General features: G+C 33.4%; 1 protein-coding gene across 2 annotated transcripts in view; it reads left to right on the top strand.

The window, feature by feature from the left end:
* Nucleotides 1–563: 563 nt before the first annotated feature.
* The window catches only part of LOC144962530 (uncharacterized), a 20,576-nt gene continuing 19,533 nt past the window's right edge, over nucleotides 564–1,606 (top strand). For both annotated transcript variants that reach the window (XM_078895540.1, XM_078895539.1), the window contains exon 1: nucleotides 564–767. In XM_078895540.1, the coding sequence (XP_078751666.1) occupies nucleotides 698–767 (70 nt within the window). In that variant the 5' untranslated portion in view covers nucleotides 564–697. The remainder of the gene's footprint in view (nucleotides 768–1,606) is intronic.

The raw sequence follows: 1,606 nt of genomic DNA, 5'->3' as shown, positions 1-1,606 counted from the left end.
CCCGTACATTGTCAAGGCTTATTGACTGTCTTCAAAATATGAGGACCAAAATATTTGAAAATGGGTCAAAAAGACGACTTAAATTTTTTTTAAAAATAGATGTAACAAGAGTGACAACATTTCTATATTATGTAATCCCAATAATCCTGTTAGCTCAGTTATTAAAGGCATCGGTATAGAAATCAAAGTTTAGATGTCGATCAAAAATAACTCGAGGATGTTTTTCAGATTTAACGGAAGACAGACTGACGGTATCTAGATGAGTCAGTGTAGCAAATGTTAAATGGGTTGTTTTTTCCCCTATATAAAATACTTATCATCGTTTTTGTTGTTGGCTGAAGAAATTTATTGAGACCGAAACATACCGTGTTTGGTTATGTTATTTTTTGTTTGAAGTTGTTAATACTCTTTTTTGTTCATTAGGTACTTTTTACATTCCACAGCTTCTAGCAGCTTTGTGTCATTTTGACTTGTAAATATTGCACGTCATTTCACACCAATAGTAATTCCCGTTTGTACACATTCGTGCTCCGTGTATAAACCAAACTTATCCGTGTCGTCAATCGTTTATCCTTTATTGTGTTTATCAAAATACAAACAAAAGACAAAAGACAATGCTTACAACATTATTATTATTATTATTATTTATAAGTGAGAGATTCCTAACCAATGAACCTCCAGATTTCAGGCAAAAAGAATGATTAAACAGCAATCAAGACTTTGGAAGTGTGGGACGAAAATCATCTTGCAGTGTCTGTTATTTCTTGGTAAGAACGGACAGTAGACAGAATGCTGTACAAATTTACAAGTACAAGTTCTATTTACTTATACTTACAATGATAATCCATCTTGTTCTGGTTTCATGTTGAAACGGGGAAGGCCTTCCGAAAGCTCCTCGTGCTAAGGGAAACAACTCAAATATTCCCACAACTAACTCTAAGAAAAAATAAAACCTAGTACCTTTAGCTAACCCTAATAGGAAAAAAAAAACCAACAAAAAAACAAACTCGGAATGCTTTCAATACTTCACAAAACAAAATGGCCACGGAAAACCAAAACAATGGTCGTATTAGGAAAGTTTAAACTTTCACTAATCTACCAAGTTTTACTCTAGAGTTTTTAAAATGCTACTATATATTGACACATTGAATAAATAAACGCATGACAAAAGGTCCACGGTGAAAATACAAATTGAAATGAGTGCTATCACGAAGAGGCCTCCTTGAAATAGAATACTTTCAAACCAACACAAAAATAAATACTCAATTACAATCATGAATATTGGTTAAAAATGCTTATGATTGATTGCGACCGGTTATCTGGTCTGCAAATATGGAGATGCTTTATATAACAAATAAAAAATAAATTAGACATTTGGGAGGCCTTCCGTAAGATCCTCGTGCTAAGAAAACCAACCCAAGTATTTCATAAACTAACCCTAAGGAAAAAACAAACCTCGTACCTTTAAATAACCCTAACAGGAAAAAAACAATAACCCAAGAACCCTTACTAAGACCTATACCAAACCTTACAAGAAAAGAAAATCCTCCGACCTCGAGCTAACCCAAATAGAAAAAAAAACAACCCTGATTTGGACTACGTTTCT

The sequence above is a fragment of the Berghia stephanieae genome, chromosome 1, assembly GCF_034508935.2.
Source record: "Berghia stephanieae isolate SIO BIC M18660-M18661 chromosome 1, UCSD_Bste_1.3, whole genome shotgun sequence".
Lineage (NCBI taxonomy): Eukaryota > Metazoa > Mollusca > Gastropoda > Nudibranchia > Aeolidiidae > Berghia > Berghia stephanieae.
Note: the sequence above shows the minus strand (reverse complement) of the source record. Positions and strands in the feature narration are given on the sequence as shown.